Genomic DNA, 18453 nt, shown 5'->3' with positions numbered 1-18453 from the left:
GGTTTAATCTCTCTCTCACACATACTCTCCCCCATTAGACATTGACCAGTTTTTGATTGTTGAGCAAACTTAAAAGCTACATATAATTTATTTTATTCTTTCAGAGGTTCCCATATTCTGATTTAGCTTGGAGCATATTGGTACCTTTTGATTTAATTGCAAATACAGTTGTATGCCTAATGCACAATAATAAAGAAAAAATGGTCTTTGAAATTTTGCATGTGACCGAAAAAGCCACATCCCTAGTAATCCAAAAAGAATTTTGGAATTAAATTGGAAAATTTGGGTTTTTGCCAACATCTTTCTGCTGTATTTTCATGCTGCTGCTTTATAAAATTTTGCCCAATGGGTTGATGAGAAGTGTGAAAACTATAAATAAAAGCAGGTCTAGCTCCTGTAGCATCATCACATTTATTACAGCTCTGTTTCCAAAGCCATTTAGGTATAATATAATGCTTCTAGTGAATAATCTTGTGCAGTAAATGATGTAGTCTAACAAGCCTGTGTATCTCAGAACAGTTCATTTTGGATGTTAGTGGTTTCATAATTAATACCTCACTTCCTGGGGCCACAGACAGATGTGCGTTCTGAAATTACTCCAGGTTTTCTTAGTACACGTTGTATAGAAGAGCAGGAACTCACACTTCAGGATGTTGGAAGCTAGAAGTTGCTTTTAAGTTCTTGGTGAATATATTCATAGTTTGATAATGATTTTTCTACTTAAACCTTAATTGAATAATATCCTTTGTTACTAATGATTTATGTAGTGCCTAATGTGTGCCTTAGAGACCATAATAAGACAAGCCCCTGCCCAAAAGTGTGTTATGTCACTTACATGTTCTGCTTTCTGTTGTGTTTAGTTAGCCCTTATAGAGTTCTCTTTCATGGGCCTGTAAAGACTTGAAGGAGGCAACCTTGCACAGTGAGCTCCTTTTATTTATCCACTTGTCACTTATGAGTCAATAGCCAGTTTTTAACTCCTTTACTCTGCTTGGTCTGTCTTCAGTCTCAATCCCAGGCATCCTCCCTTAGACCTGAACGGATTTTCCTGGCGAGTCTCAGTGGTAGTTGTCACTGATGGGTTGGGTTGCATGTAGTGCGGGTGCTGAGATACCATGGTGATGGGTCTAAGAATCTAGCTAAGGTTGGTATTTGGAATGCTTTTAAGACTGAGCTGGGACCGTTCCATTTCTTGTTCTGAAGACCATAGGCACTAGTCTGTTAAACTTTCTGTTTTCAGGGGCAGGAGGAAGCTAAGATTTTGATAAAGCTAGTAATGTAAACTGGTTAATTTCATTCATTAATCACATACTCTGAGTAATTTATTGTAACCTTAATCCTGAGTCCTCTTGAATATCAGTGTTTGTGGCAGGTGTAACGTTTGCCATAACAAGCGTCACAGTGCCATGGTAATTCCATTTCTGCTAGTATTTATAATAAACTTATGTTTCTTCAGATTTGATCTCTCAGCTGCTGCAGCAAATTGCATCTGGTTGAAGTCCAGGCTGTAAGGGTTGATGGTTGTGTGGCCAAAGCACAGCATTGGGGTTTTGAGATGGGTAAAAGATTTTTTCAGAACCACCCAGTGATTTTTGGGTGTTTCAGTTTTTCAGGGCCCAAATTGAGTCTCCCTAAAGAGCCCTGATTTTCAGAAAGTGCTAAATTCTCACCCACTGAAAGTCAGGCTCCTTAAAGATGCGCCAAGAGGGAGCCCAAAATTGGAGGTACCCAGACTCACTACTCACTTTTGAAGACCATGTCTTCTGTGCCTCAAATATTCCAGTTCACAAAATGAGGCACAGAAATCATGGTTATGATTTTCAAAAGTGACTAGTGAGTCTGGTTTCAGAGTAGCAGCCGTGTTAGTCTGTATCTGCAAAAAGAACAGGAGTACTTGTGGCACCTTAGAGACTAACAAATGAGTCTGGGTACCTCCTTAAAGGAGCCTAATGCTGGAGGTGTTAAGAAAGCCTAAATAGTTATTTATAAAGTCCTTTGAGATCCATAGGAGCTACAGGTGGCTGAAAACGCCTGAATTTTGAATTTTCTGTGAAAAATAATTTGATTTTCAACTAAAACATCTGCCCTGAACACTTTCCAGTTTTTCAACCAGCTTTAGTAAGAACATAGGCTTGGCAGAGTGGATCAGACCTGTAGTCCATCTAGTCCAGTAGCCTGTCTGACAGTGGCGAGGACTAGGTACTTCAGACAAAGTGCAAGAAACCCCTCTTAGTGGGCATAGTCCACCCTTTGGGAAATCTCCTAACCCATAATAAAGATCGGGTTAAATCCCAAAGCAGGAGGATATATATCTCTTCCCAAAAAAAAAAAAAAGGTTTAGTATCTACTGTATAACTCTAGATATTCAGGTTATCCCTGCAAATAGCCAGTCTGCCATGGGTGGAAGGGGCAGTATGAGCGGAAAACATGTTTGTGTGTATGTATATTGTTGCTTTGCTTGTTGCCACAGAGCAGCAGTGACCGCTCCTGTATTTCCACGTTGTCGTCATTTTCATCTTCGCTTCCTCCTGCCCCTTCCGTATCAGAATGTCGTTACGCTTTGTTGCTCTGCAGGAGAGGCGATGAGCCTCAACCGCTTTATGCATTGGGAATGGGCAATAAAAGGCAGTGACGCCGGCGTAATGGGAGAATGGAATCATTGCCTCGGCAGCGTTCGCTGCTTCTCTAGGAGTCTCTTGTGCTGGCTGTAACACCTGGGTGGCTTGGTAACAGCCAACCTTTGGTCCCTTACATAACAGTGAGGAGTATTTACTGCAGCGAACACTGCCAAATTTACACCTCTATTTAATTGTAACTTTGGAAGAGGAAAGCGTTATTTGCTAGTATATAGGGGAACTGTTGGTCTTGCCTGGAGGATGGGTACCTTAAACCTGATTTAGCTCTTGCTTCTCCCTTTATGGGAAAATCCCATAGGGGAAGGGTGATCCAGTGGCTTCGGGTGTTAGCCTGGGACTCAATTTTCTATTTCCTGCTCTGCCACAGCCTCCATGTATGACCTTGGGCAAGTCACTTAGTCTCTGTCTCAGTTTCCCACCAGCACAGTGGGGATAATAGCACTGCCCTGATTCACTTCAGTGTTATTGAGGATAAATATATTAGACTGAGGCACTTGGATAGTGCGGTTACAGAGGCCAGGTAAGTGTCTAACATAATCTGTAGAAAGATTACTTTCTCATCTATTTGTTTTTAAAGTTTCCTGTAGAATTTGATAGACAATTTTCTTCCATAGAATTCTTTAGGATGCTTAGAAACCTACAGAAAGGATATTGCCCTTGTTAAATTCTGATGGACTTAATAGGATTTCTACAGAAATTGCTCTAACATTTCTATGGAAATCTATTTATTTCAGCCCTGTTAAAATCTATAATGCTTTTCCTATTGGTACAATATACACTTGCACATAGGGTGGATTTGGCTTATCTGTATGTCCCTGATTATTGAGAGAACCTGTATTGTCAAATTGGGACCAACTTATCACTGAGTTGGGTTATAGATGCAAAGTAACTAACCTGTGGCTGATATGTGAACCTTAACTTTGAATTTCCTCACATTTATGTTAAAATCTCAACTGTAAAATTGTTTTAAAATAAAAAGTAATACATGAAATTTTGTGAGCGTTGAGGCAGTGTTCCTAGTTATCAGAAGGAAAAGGTGAGATCCAGAGAGTCAATTAAATGCACTGTTTTTGTGTTTGAACATATGACCATTGGTGTAAATGCAGTAGATGCACTGTGCATCGTTCCAAGTACTGTGTATGACCTGCACATTCAGAGGTTAAAAAGTTATTTGGAACTTATGAACTGAGCATGTTCTGTGAAGCTTCAGAAGTCTCCAACTTCAGATTTTCTTCGAGCAGATACAAGGCACAGTCTGCACTGGGGGTTTGGAGGTTAGAAAAACAATTTTTTGTTTATCCGAATCTGCTCACACAAATGGGGGTGGGGGCTGCAGGGGGAGAGAGAAAGTGGAATTTAACCACTTCCCCCCAAAAATCTCCTTTGGATGGGAAGCAAGCAGGAGAAATATTAGACTCAAGAGTATTTTGTTTTTATTAAATTTAAGAACTTGCAATGGAAGTACACCTCTACCCCGATATAACGCTGTCCTCGGGAGCCAAAAAATCTTACCGTGTTATAGGTGAAACCGCGTTATATCGAACTTGCTTTGATCCGCCGGAGTGCACAGTCGCGCCCCCCCCCCCCCGAGCGCTGCTTTACCACGTTATATCCGAATTCATGTTATATCAGGCCGCGTTATATCGAGGTAGAGGTGTACCTGCCTGGCCGTAACTCGAGCATTGCTCTGCACACATTCACTTGGATGGAAAATTCCAGGCTTCTCAGGATTAACACAGGTTTTCCTGAGAAATTGCATCCTTGGAAAATAAACTTGCATGACTTTACTAACTTAGTTGAATCTGGGCATATTATTGGGAGCAGCGGGAGCTTTACCAGTCAGTGGTGCACCCCGGTGCTACAATTGCATTCCCCTTCAGGATGCTCATGTGTCAGAGGGCATCTCCACATTGTAATTAAAAACCCGCAGCTGCCCCGTTCCAGCTGATTCAGGATCGCTGGGGTCTGGCTAAGGGGCTGTTTAACTACGGTGTATAGGGCTTGGACAGCTAAGAACATAATGGCCATACTGGGTCAGACCAAAGGTCCGTCTAGCCCAGTATCCTGTCTGCCGACAGTGGCCAATGCCAGGTGCTTCAGAGGGAATGAACAGAGCAGGTAATCATCAAGTGCTCCATCCCGTCACCCATTCCCAGCTCTGGTACCCTCCCACTTTGCAGGGTCCTAGAGCCCAGACTCCAGCCCAAGCCCAAGTGTCCACACTGCAATTAAACAGCCCTTTAGCACAAGCCTGAGTCAGCTGGCGTGGGCCAGCCACAGGTTTTTAATTGCAATGCAGACATACCTGGGGTGGGAGGGATTTCTGCTTTTGCAGGCTGTTGTAGAAGGGAGAAACCAGAGTTTTTGTGCCATTCTTTTAGGAATTAGGACTTAAAATATTAAACATCCACAGAAGAGAAGGGTCAGAACGAGTTCGAAAAATTTTCCCATGCTGAAACCTCCTGAATTGTTGTTGTTCCCCTGTTCCCCTCAGCATGTTGATGCTTTTAAAACCAGGAGAAACTATTTTGCTGTTTCTCTGTCAGTTATTTTGACACTAATCAGTGCTGCGGATCTTGTTTTGATTGGTGTCTTGATGCATCATAAAAAGAGTTGCTGAAAGAGTTCAATTATAATATCAGCAATTCTGCCAAATGTATTGAGCTGTTCTGAAAAGCAACTTGTCTTTCCTGACCCAGATACACAGTTTCCCACTATGGTAGATGCTGCCAGAAAGACTCTTGGCAGAAAGCCAGAAATAAAATTATACTGCAGAATTATACTCCTTTCCTGATCCAAGCAGCGTTGTGTGTGTTGTGATGAAAAATCACCTGCCTTTTGCATGCAGAGCAGAAATTAAAACTAACTTGCAATTAAAGCTCCAGGACTCTTATTTTGATATTAACCGTCCCCCTTAATTTCACTGAACATAACTTTTTTTTCTTGTATGTTGCATAAACTGCAGTATTTTTTGCTGCTGGGTCTGATCCTACCCTGCAAACCCCAACCTACTTTGGGAACGTTCCTTCCTACTCTCCTCAGCATTAGTTCTCTCTCCAGTACCCCTGCTCTCAACTCTGTTGAGGCCAGCTCAGATGTCTTGGGATCATTTGTGTTGCCCTTCAACCTGCTGTTTACGCTACAGTGCCTCACGTGCTGAGGCTGGAGTGAAGGAAAGATTAGAGGGGCAGAGGGTGCGTTAGTGCCCCAGAAAAGCATTGCTGGCTTGTTCAGTCTTGCTGTAGCATTGAAGTAGTTGTCATGGACCCTGGACTCTTCCGACAGCCTGGCCAGATGCCCGAGCAGCAGAGAAGTAGGGATTTAGATGACTAAAGAGTTCAATGCCCTGTGATCCTGTTTCCGTTCCCCAGTTATTCCAGCAGCATTTCTCTGTGCAAGGTGCTGCTCTGTGCTGCTGGGTTGGTAACCGGTATCCAAGGCTCCCTTTTCTAAGGGTAAAATGGAGTCTCAGCTGCCTTGTTAATTTCAGCCCATGTGGAGTTTGCAGACCTGTTGCTCCTGCCTGCCACCTTGCCAATCAGAAGTTATCTAAAGACAGCTAAAGGGTATGTCCAAAACTGTTTATTTAAATGAGCATCTTTAAGTCCAGGAAGCACCACTGACAGCTGCAGGAATAAACCCCATTATTAAGGCCACATATCAAACTCTTTCCTTCACTCCTCTCGTGCCCACTCCAGAAGTTCCTTGTGAAGGATGGGGTGTTCAATGGAAACGTTTCTGGGCCCTCTGTGGCCATGCTGCTGGGCATGGAGGCCCAGGCATGCTGCAGCCGCTGCTAAATTGGTTACATTAGGATTAAGATGAGCCTCGAGAGCCCATTTCCTGATGTGTTTTTCTTCTGTGGAGAGACGGTGTGTTTTTAAACGTCGGTGTTCTGGTTATTCCCAGACCTGCTGTGGAGACAGTTTAGAGAGCGCATGAGTTAGCTTGTTTAATGCTGGTGTGTAATAACACTTCACATTGCTATAGTGCCTGCTGTTTGAGGATTAAAAAAATCACATCAATCCTCTCACCTGGCCGCGGTGAGGCGAGGCAGTATTGTGCCCATTTTACAGGTGGGGAGTGAGGCACAGAGACGGTAAGTGACTTTCCCGAGGTCACTCGTGGCTTTGTTTACCCTAGAGGCTTTTCCTAGAAAATTCATTGCAAGCTGTGGTGGCGCTAGCTGTGTTGTAGCCCAGACATAAGCGGCTTTTACCATCGTGTCCTTTAGGCCACTCCTTAGCAACGCCAACCGTCCTCTCCCAGCTAGTGCTGCTGCCGCAGATGGCCTCTGTCCGTGAGTGTTGCAGCCAGGGATGGAGCTGTCTCAGTTGGGGGCTGGCCCTAGCATAGATGCTCTGTAGTGAGTTAGTGGCAGAACAAAGCTGCTGGATTAGAAGGATTGCAGCCCGTTTCTCTGAATCCCTTCTGATGGGCCTGGTAATAAGCACAGTCCGTAGCGCTCAATCCAGATGGCTGCGACTGCTTGGCTTCTGTTTATTTTCCACTCTGTGCCTTGTTCTTAAAGTAGCATCTGAATTTTTAGAAAGCAGGCTCCATTCTGTTTAGTGGTCTTATTAAACGTTCTCTCCCAGGCCTGAACTGCATTACATGTTTGGTTTTTTGTGCGGACACTTCTGAGAAGTATTGTTGGGCAATTGATAATTTGAAAGAACACTGCAAAACAGCTCCAGCTAGAATTGTGTGTGGTGATTTTTCTCCTTCTTCCTGAATAATATTAATGAAGATGCTGTCATCTGTAACGCCCTCCCTAATCGGAGCACAATGCAGCCATGTCCCCAGACCTCAATTGCTCACTTTTGGGGAAAAGGGCAGGTAGAACTGGATTAATGGTGACTCTTGCCTGACTTGTTTTGCTTGTTAATGAAACCGGGAGCCTCTCTGAAAAGCTGCATTGTTCTGCCTCTCAAGGATAGCATTGAAAGGTGTTGATGCTGCATAACACGTCCACTGTGCAGCAGAGAGAAATTAGCCCCGGTCACAGCTGTAAACATTTGCTTTCAAGTTATTTCAGGTTTTCAGAGTATACAGAAAAGAGCTCAGTGCCCGCGGAATTGCACCCTGAGGTACATTTGTTCTCGGAGCTCAAGAGGTGGATTGCAGGCTTGGCCTCTAGACAGTACCGTCTGCCCAGCAATTTAGTGAAGCACCAGAATTTGCTCACTCAGCCATTTCCATCCATCTGCTTTCAGTGTGTTGTCACCTATAACCTGCAGCTTACAGCAGTCCTGGACGGGAGTCCAGGCTGGAGCGGAGCTTGGTGTCTAAAGACTGTGGTGATGGGCACGTTCGCTAAAGCCAGTTAGAGGCCTTCCACCTCATGGCTCTTGGTCCGAGAGAGAATCTCCATCGTGTGCTTGTAGGAGGAAGGAAGGCTGGAAAATACAAAAGGCAGAAATGATGAGGATAAAAAGTAGCATGAAAACAGGTCGTGGTTTGAACGGAGAGCTTGTCTTGGATGGATTGGTAGGCTGGGACCATGAATAACAGGCAGAGGAAAAGCTTGAGACACCTATCGGAAACCACCCAGCAGTCCTGCGAGGTGGGGACATATTACCCCTGCTTTGCAGCTAGGGGGTACTCGGGCACAGAGCCGGACTCAGCCAGATGAAAACCAGTGGCAGAGCTGTGACTAGAACCAGGAGTCCAGACTCCCCGTCCTGTGTTTTTAAGCCAGTCGGCTGCTCTGGTGAAGAATGTTTGACGCACTGTGGCTGTGCTGAGCAGTGGCGGAAGACTGCAGACTGGGCCCTGGCTGACAGGGTTGGGTGGAGGGTGTGGTGCTCACGTGTTTCCTGTTAGCCCAAGGGCAAGGGAGCGGTATTTGAGGGCTGAACAAGGTGGTGTGGAAAGGGCAGAAATGGGGGTTATTTTAAAGGACAGTTTGGATTTTGCAGTTTGGCTGCAATGGGCTCTGTTTCCATACCCGGGACACTGTCCTGGCCTCAGCAGCTGTTCACCGGGCGGGAGGAGGTGCACGAATGCCTGGAAGTCCAAGTCCAAGGCTTGCTGCCCTGGGCCCCAATTTGCAATCACTTAAATGTGTGTAACTCTACTCACGTGAGGTGACCATTGACATCAGTGGGGCGACACAAGTGAGTAGTTCTCTGCGTATAGGAGCATTCGCAAGAATTGGGTCTGCGCAGAGTAAGTCTGAGACTTCAAAAGCTGCCCCAGGGCTTGGACCCCAGTTCCCGTTGGGATTTTAATAGCAGCTTTGGCATCTCAGCCTGCAGTGGGAGGGCGGGATTGGAATTTTCCGAGGCTGGAGAGCTCAGCAGGTCGTGGGTGTGTGCTGTGGGGGGGCTGCATCGGCGGAGAGGGAGTCTTAGCCTGTTGGCCCCGCCATGGAAATAGGGCACTCTAACTTGGTTCTAAAGGCAAATATACCTGTGCTTATTGTCCAAGCTCTGTCCCTGTTGAGCTTTCAGGGCCCTTTGTTAGCAGAGGCCCTGGCTTCTGTGAGCCTCTCCAGGGGGATTTGTGCACTTGGCTGCCCTAAACTGTTAGTGCTGCCATCGTCCCATGTTAGGGTAGCAGCCAATGCAGCCTTTCTGGCGGGACTTGAGGAACTAAGTCCCTCAAGGTTCATCTCAATCCATTTCTCTCCCTATGAACCTGCCCTGCCCACCCCACCCCTCTCCCCCCAAAAAACTGTTTACTGTAACCACATCTGACCGCTTCATTATTTATATGTTCCTCCACCCATCCCCATATTTAACCAGAAGGGGGCCCTGTACCAGACCCTTTCACTGGTTGGTTGGTTGTTGCACTGTACTGTATCCCAGGTGCATAGTCTGGAGTTCGGAGGGACGTCTTTATAGACAACCAATTGCTCCCAAAGCTTTTATCCTGTAAATCTGCTTCACTTCTTAATAGGGGCACAGTGAAGTGGACTGTGTTGCTCCCTCTCTAGCTGGGTTCGAATCCGTTCGGGGTGCAACATTTTAATAATTTTGTCACACCTCTGTAGTTAAAGCACCTACTATGCTTTCAAGTCACTTCTCCGGTCCCTGCCTGTTGGCAAAAGCAGGCTTAACCTTTAACAATGTCAGGACTGTTTGACAGACAATATGCAACGTATCGTTTGATGTGCAGGATCGAATGACACACGAAAAAGAGAGCACGGCAGGATTTTAAAGTTCTGGTGGTGGTATACGGAATGAGAGGGAAGCAGGAGTTCTTTGCAAGGGCTGGGGTTCCATAGCGCACCCTGAGCTCAGATGCGCTCCTTTCTGTCACGTGGTACTTGTTCCGTCACTGTGTCCTCCTCCTTCTTGCCAAGCATCTATTTGCAGTTGCATCGTGGTGGTCCCCCAATAATGGTGCCTGTTGCTCCGGGATAGGGGAGGGAGCTTTGTGCTCTTATTTCTATGTTTTTCTTTTTAGCTTTGCCAATATGGCTGGAACAGAAAGTGAGCCAGACTGCAGGTGTTGATGAAGGTTCTGCATAGTGCTTTGCACCCAGGGTGCACAGGCCCTAGCCTTCAAGTGTAAGAGCGGGAATGGCCTAGAACAGAGCCCAGCCTGGATTGTTGTGTGTTTCCCTCTCTGACCCTGCTGCAGTTTCCTGTCAGCTCCTAACACTGCACTTTTGGAGACTGATTTCTTCATTTACAACCCCCCACCTCCACCCCCGCCAAAGAGAGAAACTCCCCTGGGTTTTGGGTCTTCCCTGACATGAAATACCACATTCCACTACAAATAGCAGACACGAGCGAAGGCTTTTCTCAGGTGCAGAGAGGGTTACCTGTTCTGTTGCAACAAGATTCAGAGGAGAAATGCCTGGTATTCCCCAGTTTTGCCAAGGCTTGCTGTCCATGGGCTCTCTTGCCTGTGAGGTGCTGTGGAAAGCAGCACAGATGCGCAGTGTCAGCTGGGGGCTCAGAGGTCATGGGTGAGGTTTTCAGAGTGGTGCCAGGTGATTTAGCCATGGGTTCCCCCGTGAATTTCCATTAGATTGGGACTAAATCCCCTGCCCTGCTTTGAAAACCTCAACCTGTAGTTGTTTGTGGCAGGGACTCTTTCTTACTATATATTTGTACAGCACCTGGCACGCTTGGGGCCATCATGCTGATTGGGGTCTTGCACTAATGAAGTACAAATAATAAATGAAAAGTAATTCAGTGCCCAAGAATGTGATTTATGGATAAAAGTATCACACCAGTTTTGTAGCTGACTTCATATCAACTGTACTAAATACCCTGGAATTCAGAACTGCCTGGTGTCAGAGCTTTTGAATGCCAGTTGCTTCTCGCTGATGAACCCAGATGAGGATGGCACGGGAAAGCAGTAACATGTATGTGGGCATGTTTTAAAAAAAAAAGAAAAGGTTGCTTTCTATAGAGACATCTGCTTTTTGTTCAGCATTGATGATTTCCTCCCCCCTCCTTTTGAAGCCTGCTGCTTTAATCAGTGGCTTGGTTTAATGTGCTGCTTTGAAAAGCAATCAAAATGAGCATGTGGTTTCTTCTCTCCAAGTTGTTTCTCTCTCTCTCTATTTGCAGGTGTTGTATTGCAGAAAGCGACTCCCGGAGCATCTCGCCTGTATGAACTCTTGAGCTGGCAGGGGATTGAGAGGCTTATGAGGAGGTTCTGTCAGGCAAAAACAGTGCCTAGCAAAGATACCGAGGAGGAGGGAAAAGGAGAAGGGGGAGGGGGAGCGGAGCTGAGACTCTAGCAAACCATGGTAGGTAACTGTCTTCATTAATATGGCTGCATTAAAATTATTCTCCACCCCTAGCCCGTTATGGAATCTGTTAAAACAAGAGTGGAAGGATTTTCTGACTCTGCTGCATTAAAGATGTCTCCACATGGTTTAAGCAAAGCAAATGGGCTTTGATTTATTGCTGGGGCCTTTTCTAACCGGAGAATGGAGCCTTGTGAGCCTGCAGCACATGAATTATTAAACACCAATGAAGGGGATGCTCATAAATAACCTTTTCTAATAAAACTGGCATTAGCAAGCTTTGCAGAGTGTGGGTGACCTTGAACTGTGGATTGCATAACAAACTCTGACACTCCCCACCCACCCCTTCCCCACAAGATCAGATGTTGGCTCTCTATATATTTTAGTGTTAAAAATTAAAAGCCTGAGCTCTATGCGCACCTATTAATAGCATAGATATGATACATATGTAACCCGTTCCCATTGGGGCATATTTGATGACTAAGTGAGGAGTCACTTCCAATCTGCCTGCTTGTATCGGTTACAAATTGCAAGAGTCAGAGACGCATTGAATTTGCAAAGCTGTGCAAATGTGAAGGGCTTGGAATGGTTAGTTTTTCTAAAATGCATTCAAGGAAGGGGGAAAACCCCACCCAATTAACTAATTCCTGAGAGCCAGCTGTTGTGAGTAATTTCAGCCTATTGATTTTTTTTTTTAAGCCCTCTAAATGTTGTTGCTGTGAGACGGGGAGGAGCGAATAGGCGCAGCATTATATTTACAATAAAGTACTGTATTCCGATTTGAGTAGATGATTGCTAACGAAATCCATTAAAAATAACCCAGCCAAACACACCCTAAGATTTCACCCTCTGTGGGGAGAAGACCGCTCTGGGGGAAAAGGGACCTCAAGGAACACAGGGCACAGACTGGACTTTAAATGGAACACTTGCTGGGTCCTATGAATTCTTGACCCAGATTCTCTTGCTTAGTACTTCTTTTGCCATTGCCCGTTAGTGAGGTAGCCGTGTGTTTCTAATACACAAGTTACAGGCTTATCAGTTTGCCGCTGCTGGAGTATTTTCTATAATCCGTGTTCACAAGCGGAGAGATTTGGGGAGGAGGGGACATACTTTGGGTGGAGGTGAATTCACAAATCCATGTCACCGATTGACGGCTGAGCTGCAGTCGTGTCTCGGTTTATAATTGAGATGAGTGACAGCAGGGACCTTTGGGAATGGAATTCTAGTGTGAGAGTCCTGGGAGGGGCGCTGGGGGAGCACGCCTCACCTGTGAACCAAGGCGCTTCTCCCGGAGCATGTACATGGCCTGTGGGATAGGAGAACTAAGTGCAGACTCAGCAATGAGACTGCTTGGATCCATTACAGGCCCTGCTGTCTCTGAGCTCAGGCATGGTTACAAACTGTGAAGTAGGGGGAAAGATTCCCCTTCCCTGCAGGATAAATGCAGTTTATGGAAGTAAACGATTAGCAAGAGTGCAGCGGTCAGCTGGGCGGCAGCGGAATGTGATCCATGTACTGGGAATATTTTTGATTCTCTCCTGTTCGTAGGGAACAGGGTTACATGTGGCTGAAGGGGAAACACCTGGTAGATAGTGGCTGCCCATGCTGGTTCACTAACTTTTCAGATCATGCATGTCTCACCTGGATGGCGTGGCAACTAGACGTCTCCAATCAGGTCACAGGTCTCTGTGCCACCTCACCCGATTGTGGAACTTCGGGCGCCCTCCCTACAAGCCATTCTTCACTCGGGATCCTTTAACCCCTTGTTTTTTCTATTTGATTATTTTACTCTTTCCTCACAAGCTTAACCCTTCCCTTCCAGCCTCCTTCCTAGCCATTTTTCATGCTCTTCGCTGAATTCCCTCCGGTCTGTCAGGATTTTCCTAGTGATGTGTAGTTGCTCCAGACCCAGGTGCAATATCCGAGGCTTGGCAGCACCAAACTCGTAGAGCGAGAGGCTGCTGGGCTGCCGTGCCGTGGCAGGCTGCCTCTGCACCCAGCATGAGGGGAGAGCTGCCAGTCTTGGCATGTCTAGCCAGGCAGAGTTGTTCTCCCACATTGTCAAAGCCCTGTACGCAGTGCAGCTTCTCTCAGCCTCCTCCCCAGGACACCTCTCTTCCAAATTACCTCCCCCAAAACAAGACCACTTCCTGGCACTTCCTTCATGTGCATGGAGCCCTCGAATTTCCTCTTTGGGACCAGACCAGCTGACCCCTGGGAGCCACTCAGGGGCTGGGGGTCTGAACAAAGGGACAGAGTACCCCAGAATGCTCTTCCTTCCTTCGTAGTTACTATTTACTGTTTGTATCTCATGGTGACTAGCGGCCCCACCCAAGCTTAGTGCTGGTCTGTGCTAGGTGCTGCGTGGACACAGACATGGGCACAGCCCTTGCCTAGAAAAGCTTAGACAAAGAGAGGGAGGAGAAACCAGGCACAGAGGGAAAGTGACTTTCCCAAGGTTACACAGCAGGTCAGTGGCAGAGCCTGGAACAGAACCCAGATTTCCTGCTGCTTCATTCATCCCCCTGCCTGCTAGACCTCTCTGGCTCTTTATGCTTCATCAGAACCATGGCTTTTTCCCCCCAAAATGAAACTTTCTTGGCGAAGTTATGCGAGGCAAGCACCCAACAATACCTTTATTAACCATTGCAGGTTGGATTAGCTAGGACAGTGCTTGACAGGTATTTATACCAGCCATTTCTGTGCATGGGCACTTCCAAGTGCATAGTCCCTGTCCTCAGGAGCTTACAGTTGCTATTGGGTGAAGCTGATAAACGATATGGGGAATAGCAGAAGGGAGTGAAAAGGCTGGAGATCTCATTTGTGGAGTAAAGGAGATAGAGGAAATTTCTCCTTCTTGCATTTTTCTAGCTCTGGACCTGAGTTTTTCTGCCTGTAGTTTGGGAGCTGATACAGAGAACGTTACAACCTACATTCATGATGGCCAAGTCACAGGCACAACGTGCTGTTGCACTTTGCTACCAGTTTATGCCGGTTTGGTTTTTTTCAGTACTTCACATTTAATCGGCTGGGTCTCTCTACTTCAGGTAGAGAAGAGATATAAGTTCTGCCATGATTCTAGACCTTTGTTATCCTAAAATACCCCCTCGTTTATATTGGGGAGGATTCCCTTTCAAATAATGCCCTTCTCTTAATAAGCCAATAACTCTTTTTTTTTTTTTTTTCCCCTACTCTTTCCCACCTCTGTAACAGAGATCTATCCGATCTTTTGCTAATGATGACCGCCATGTTATGGTGAAACATTCAACCATTTATCCATCTCCAGAGGAACTTGAAGCTGTCCAGAACATGGTGTCGACAGTCGAATGTGCCCTTAAACATGTCTCCGATTGGATGGATGAAATGAACAAGTCTGTGAAAATCGAGGGAGATGGGGAAGCAAAAGAGGAAGCTGCAGAAAGTAATGCCAAGTGAGTTAGTTAAGCCTCATAATGAGCTACTGTACTACTATGAATGGATTTCTCTCCTGCTCAATAAGGGCCATAGTGTTCTTTGGCTTTGCTGGTTATGAATGTTCATCGCAGGAAGTAGATGTGTCTGGACTCCTTCTGAGATGCGAGCACATTGCGTGAGTGCAGGGAGTGAGTAATGAATAGGAACCTGGTCAGGAGCTGTTCTCACTTTTAAGATGAAATGTTTTAAACTCGCAGTTAACAAATAGAAGAAACAAACGCATCTCCCTATAACTCCCAAATCGAAATCCACAAACGTGACGTCAGAGCTGTTTCAGTTTAATGGGCAAAAATGGATTTATAAATTTGTATTGTTTATTCAACAGGCTAACTGCTCCAAAGGAGCCATTACTGTACATCGTGTCATTCTGCACTGCATAAAACATCTGTCGCTGCACATCTCTGTTCCTTGACATGGTGCCAGATTTTGCTCTTCTAGTTTAACTCTGACAGTTTAGGAAACAGCTGGAACAACTGGCCCCTTTTCAGGTTTTTATGGCTAAAGATCTCGAACTCAGGCATTCTTGGCTCTCTAGGGCTGTACGGATAACTTAGCGTCACACTCTGAGCCAGGTAAGCGTTATGGCCAGTTCAGAGATGAGGGAACTGAGGCACAGAGAGGCTGATTTATCCAAAGCCACATAGCAAATCAGTGGCAGGACCCAGTCCTGTGCTCTCATCAGACCATACTTCCTCCAGTATAACGACCTTCTTGGGACATAATCTGATTGGATCGTTAACATAACATGGTCTGAGAGCCGGTTCCTGGATTTTACCTCTAACTTTCCTTGCTACAAGTGGTGGATTATTAATGTGGGTTGCTGCTGGGTGAGTTTTGCACAGAGAGTTCTGATCTGGTTTTAAGATTGGTGTGGAAAGGTCTCTGTGATCCAGGCTGATCTGCTACATTGTCTGAAATCGCTTATTGTAATGGAAGGTCTCTTCCGTTTTTTGGAGTCATGGGTAAATATATTGGGTAGTGCCCACGGGGTCAAGTGCTAGTACTCAGCACTAGATAATATATTTTGATGGCCAAATTCTGCTACCTGCCCTTGTGGTGAATATCACTTTACTCGGGGGGGGGGGGGGGGGGGGAGAGGGATAGCTCAGTGGTTTGAGCATTAGCCTGCTAAACCCAGGGTTGTGAGTTCAATCCTTGAGGGGGCCATTTAGGGATCTGGGGCAAAAATCTGTCTGAGGATTGGTCTGCTTTGAGCAGGGGGTTGGACTAGATGACCTCCTGAGGTCCCTTCCAACCCTGATTTTCTATGATTCTGTCAGTAATCTCATTGAAATCCAGGAGGACTAATTCTGGAGTAAGGTACTTCTCAGTATGAGGTGAAGGTGGCAGACATTCAGCTCTGAGTCAGCAAGACCGTATCCTTAAGTGCTGCTGTATTCGTTTATCTGGGCTGAAGATTTCATTTACTGGTTCAGTGTGAAGGAAGCAGTGATCACCAATCTGTCATAAAAATTACCATAACGAACCCTGATGTGCATTGGCAAATCCTAAATCTGACCATTCCCTATCGTGCTGGTAACAGTAACATAGTCTTTAGTTATTTCCAGGTCTCTACTAAAGTGTCAGTATAAGAGTGAAGGAACTGGGAAACAAAGCTCTGTTTTTCCTACTAGCTGGACTTGCTCCAGTTTAGAACCAAGAAATGTTCCATATTAGTTGAGGAAAGCTCTGTATGTGAGCGCTCCCACAATCTGCTTAAAAATCCCAACAAATATGGTGAAATGGTAGAAACTCTCTCATGCACCAACATTGCTAGTCAAAAGTTTCTCCTTTGTCTGGATTTGCTTGATTCTGTCCTATGCACATTTCAAGAGCTTGGGGTCTCTGGGAAATGTGCTTACTCAGAGTGAAGTTTCAGAGAGAAACCCTGCTAACAGGCAGCATATAAACAGACTACAGTGAGCTAACGGAGATGCACTCACCAGTTGCCAGGTCAGCACATAATGTTCTGGGCAAAGCAAACTCCCTACAAGTGGGCCTGCAATTTAGTCTGTTTTCTGCGCACCCTTTTTTGACTAATAAATATTCTCAGATCCCATTTCTGATCTTCTCAACATTCTTGTGCTTAGCCTGAGCAGCGAGGTGTCACTTTTTAGTGCGAAATGTATGTGGAGAATAGAAATGGCAAAATATTTAAATTTCATGACTTTTTTTACATAAATTTGGTTTAAGGGAGTGGGATTGTGTGGACTCCAGGGAATAATAGCAGCAGATTGATAGGCTACTTCCCTGGAGATGGGCAGTTAAGCTGTGTCATCTTCTGTGGAAGATAATTAACGTCAGTTTTCTGCTGAGCGGTGGACTTTCTTGATTTCTCTGACTTTAGGTGGGATGCAGTGCACATTGTGTCAGTAATTTCCAAGTGTTGTTGGCAGCATTTTACTTTCTGCCATGGATAAAATAAGTGCAGAATGGGCTTTTTAAAACGGTTTTGGTGAAAGTCTTGGCTTGTATTAAGGGCTGTTGGCATAATCAAACAGCCTGACTTCAATGTCATGATTTTGTGTGCAGGATATTTTATGTTCTTGCTGCGTTCTAAATTTAGAGTGCATTTTTATAAGTGCCCAGGTCCCCTCTCTAATAAATCTCCTGTCTACAGATGCTCTGACAAAAAGTCAGCAGGCTGGAGAATAGCAGGTGTCAGGTGTCAAAGCGCAGACATGGAGAGTTTGGGCTATTTCTCTTCCTTCCCCCTCTCTCCAGCTGGTTTTTATAAAGCAAAAAGTCGAGAGCACTTTCTGTAGAATTTTGTATCAAAGCCAGCCGCTTGGACAGATCGAGTGTTGCCTGCTGGCCTTAAAGGTATGGAGAATTTACATCCATCCCTGCTCTTGCAGAGGAGGGAACGTGATGATTGGAAGAATTTTTACAAGCAGCAAAGCAGGACAAAACTGTGATGGAAACTAGGGCAAAGAGTAATCCAGGCTGTGTGAATCTCCCCTTCTAGCTGTGACTGGTGCCACTTCTCCTTCACACCGCCTGCCTCCAGCCCAACTGACATGGTGACTAGCTGGCTGCCAGCACCAGCTCTGGGTGGGGGAAATGTGGGCATGTCCAGACAGTGGGGCTTGCCTGAATGCCTTTCCTTTACAGTGAAGAAGTCTCAGCTGCAGCAGGTCTCTTTTCCACTAGTCTGGGCACAAGAATCCAGGGGTAGCTCTGAAACCCACCCTTAGCCAGAGTTAACAAACTGTGACGTAACGCTGGCTCTGGGACTTCTTGGCCAAATTTAGCAGATTGCAGCCAGGAAAAGTTGACACTAAAACAAGCAACCTGATTATTATTCATTGTAAACGTTTACAGTGCAGTTTGCATCTTCAGCATGCTGTGCAAAGCATTACCAAACGGTTCCTCCCGTGCCAGAGAGAGGCAGGTGTTTGCCCTGTCATTGTGTATGAAACGAACGCTGTCCGGGCAGCTCAGGCTTTATGAAAACAGACAAAGCCTAGCAGCATTAAAAATGTTTCTGTGAACTTTGAAACTCCTCAGTGGAAATACTTTTTTTAGTATGTAGTGGATTATTTTAGAAATTCCCATGCAGGTTGACAAGGATAAAAGAAACAATTCAAGCTAAACCCATCACACCCTGCAAAATAGTAAGTTGGTCAC

The 18453-nt window shown here is 45.6% G+C and overlaps 1 protein-coding gene across 16 annotated transcripts in view; it reads left to right on the top strand.

Moving 5' to 3' along the window:
• The window catches only part of STRBP (spermatid perinuclear RNA binding protein), a 90951-nt gene that overhangs the window by 35596 nt on the left and 36902 nt on the right, over positions 1-18453 (top strand). For 7 of the 16 annotated variants that reach the window (XM_065572582.1, XM_065572578.1, XM_065572581.1 and 4 more), the window contains exon 2: positions 14563-14780. In XM_065572582.1, the coding sequence (XP_065428654.1) occupies positions 14602-14780 (179 nt within the window). In that variant the 5' untranslated portion in view covers positions 14563-14601. Of the gene's footprint in view, positions 1-11167; positions 11350-14562; positions 14781-18453 lie in introns of all 16 variants that reach the window. The other 9 variants (XM_042854415.2, XM_008169434.4, XM_008169435.4 and 6 more) reach the window with 2 other exon arrangements.

Source organism: Chrysemys picta, chromosome 18 (genome assembly GCF_011386835.1).
Source record: "Chrysemys picta bellii isolate R12L10 chromosome 18, ASM1138683v2, whole genome shotgun sequence".
NCBI classification, from domain to species: Eukaryota; Metazoa; Chordata; order Testudines; family Emydidae; genus Chrysemys; species Chrysemys picta.
The sequence above is the reverse complement of the archived record's forward strand: the minus strand, read 5'-3'. Positions and strand labels throughout refer to the sequence as shown.